We start from the raw sequence: 2500 nt of genomic DNA on the forward strand, positions 1-2500 counted from the left end.
TGTATGTATTTATGTGTATATCTACTTAACCAATTATTATGAGTATCTCTCCACTTCCTTCCTTAAGCCATCTATATCTGCCCAAAGTATCTATCTTTCTATTGCTCCTCTTCCTCTCTCCTTTCCCTCTAACCGTCCTTTCCTTCCTTCCCTCCTTTCTCTCCCTCCTTCCTTCGTAATCCGCTTTCCCTCTCAACCTCTCTCCCTTCCTTTCTAACTGCTCTTTCCCTCCTTCCCGCTCTCCCTTTTCTTCCCGCCCTCCCTCCCCTACCTCCCCTCTCTCCCTCCCTCCATCCCTTCCTTTCTCCCCTTCTCTCCTTCCTTCCCTCCCTCTCTCCTCTGCCTGGCTTTCCTCCCTCTCTCTCTCCGTCTCTTTCTCCCCTTACCACTCTCCCTCCCTCCCTCCCTCCCTTCCTATCCTCCCTCCCTCCCTCCCTCCCTTCCTGCCTTACCTTCCTCTCTCCCTCCCTCCCTTCCTGCCCTCCCTTCCTCTCTCCCCACCCTCCTAACCGTCCTCTCCTCTTCCCCCGCAGGTCTCCCTCCTCGTCGTCGCACTCGCCTCCGTGGCTGCCGCTGCCCGCCTCCGCCCCCAGTCCTCCTCGGCGCCCACGAGTCTCTACGTCCGCACCCAAGAAGAGGAAAACCCCTCCTACTCGACCTCCTACTCCGTGGCCAACGATGACACGCACGACCACAAAGTTGTCGAAGAGTCCCTGATGGATTCCGTGACGAGGGGTTCTTACCAGTACCTCAGACCCGACGGCGTCCTGCAGGTGGTGAGGTACGTGGTCACCAAAGACGGCGGGTACCAGGCGGAGGTGGAGGAGCTTCCGGGCCCTGAATTTGTCAAGGAACAGAAAGCGCCGACTCAGTCCTACTCGGCCCCAGAAATCAAGGTAGAACAGCCAACTCAGTCCTACTCGGCCCCAGAAATCAAGGTGGAACAGCCAACTCAGTCCTACTCGGCCCCAGAAATCAAGGTGGAACAGCCAACTCAGTCCTACTCGGCCCCAGAAATCAAGGTGGAACAGCCAACTCAGTCTTATTTACTCCCAGAGACAAAGGAGGCGCAACCAACGCAGTCATACGGAGTCCCTGATTTTGGAGAGCCATCTCAGTCTTATTTGGTTCCAGAGACAAAAGCAGAGGAACCAACACTGTCATACATTGCTCCAGAAATCAAGGTAGAGCAGCCAACACTGACCTACATCACTCCTGAAGAGCCAGTACAGACTTACATTGCTCCAGAAATCAAGATAGAAGAACCAACACTATCATACATTGCTCCAGAAATCAAGGTAGAGCAGCCAACACTAACCTACATCGCTCCTGAAGAGCCAGTACAGACTTACATTGCTCCAGAAATCAAGATAGAAGAACCAACACTGTCATACATTGCTCCAGAAGAGCCAAGAGAGATTTACATCGCTCCTGAAGAACCAGTGCAGACATACATCGTTCCTGAAATCAAGATAGAAGAGCCAACACTGTCATACATTGTTCCAGAAGAGCCAAGAGAGATTTACATCGCTCCTGAAGAACCAGTGCAGACATACATCGTTCCAGAAATCAAGATAGAAGAACCAACTCTGACATATATTGCTCCAGAAGAGCCAGCAGAGATTTACCTCGCTCCGGAAGAACTAACACAGTTCTACATTGCTCCAGAAATCAAGATAGAGGAGCCAACAGAGACCTACATCGCTCCTGAAGAACCAGTACAGTTTTACATCTTTCCGAGACACGAAAGAAGAGCCAATCGTCCAGCTCTACGAAGCACCAGAAGAGACCCCGATCCTGGTGTATGAAGCCCCAGAGGAGATCCCGACCCTGGTCTACGGAGTCCCAGAAGAGACCCCGACCCTGGTCTACGGAGCCCCAGAAATCAAGCTCGAGGAACCCGCCTCCCTGTACGACATCCCGAGCGAGACGGAGACCCCGGTCCTGGCTTACGGAACCCCGGACATCAGCACGATTCCTCTCTCCAGCCCCGTCTTCGGAGTCTTCGATGTCTCGGAAGACACGCATGTCGAACACGCTCATGACCATGAACTAGAACATGCTACTGCTCATGATCATGGCCACGAACATGATCACAGCCACGCTCAAGCCCAAGCCCACTCTCAAGATCACAGCTACGCTCAAGCCCAAGCCCACTCTCATGATCACAGCCACGCTCAAGCACAAGCCCACTCTCATGATCACGGCCACGCTCAAGCCCAAGCCCACTCTCATGATCACAGCCACGCTCAAGCCCAAGCCCACTCTCATGATCACAGCCACGCTCAAGCCCAAGCCCACTCTCATGGCCACGCTCACGCCCATGCCCCAGCAGTGTCGGCCCCTGCTCCCCAGCGCCCGATCCCCGTCCCCTTCGCCTTCCCCGTCGCTCCGCTCGGCCTGCACTTCCCCGCTCCTCCGAGTCGCCCCGCCCATCCCGTCGTCCACCAGCCGCCAGTGCGAAAGCCTTCAGGGTTTTCTCTTTCCTTCTTCAATAGGT

At 54.5% G+C, this 2500-nt stretch overlaps 1 protein-coding gene across 1 annotated transcript in view; it reads left to right on the plus strand.

Annotated features, from left to right (window-relative positions):
• The window catches only part of LOC125042408 (zonadhesin-like), a 7297-nt gene that overhangs the window by 4670 nt on the left and 127 nt on the right, over positions 1-2500 (plus strand). The window contains exons 3-5 of the mRNA XM_047638040.1: positions 534-1718; positions 1768-2010; positions 2057-2474. Coding sequence (XP_047493996.1) covers positions 534-1718; positions 1768-2010; positions 2057-2474 — 1846 coding nt within the window. The remainder of the gene's footprint in view (positions 1-533; positions 1719-1767; positions 2011-2056; positions 2475-2500) is intronic.

This window comes from Penaeus chinensis, chromosome 32 (assembly GCF_019202785.1).
Source record: "Penaeus chinensis breed Huanghai No. 1 chromosome 32, ASM1920278v2, whole genome shotgun sequence".
In the NCBI taxonomy this organism is placed as follows: domain Eukaryota; kingdom Metazoa; phylum Arthropoda; class Malacostraca; order Decapoda; family Penaeidae; genus Penaeus; species Penaeus chinensis.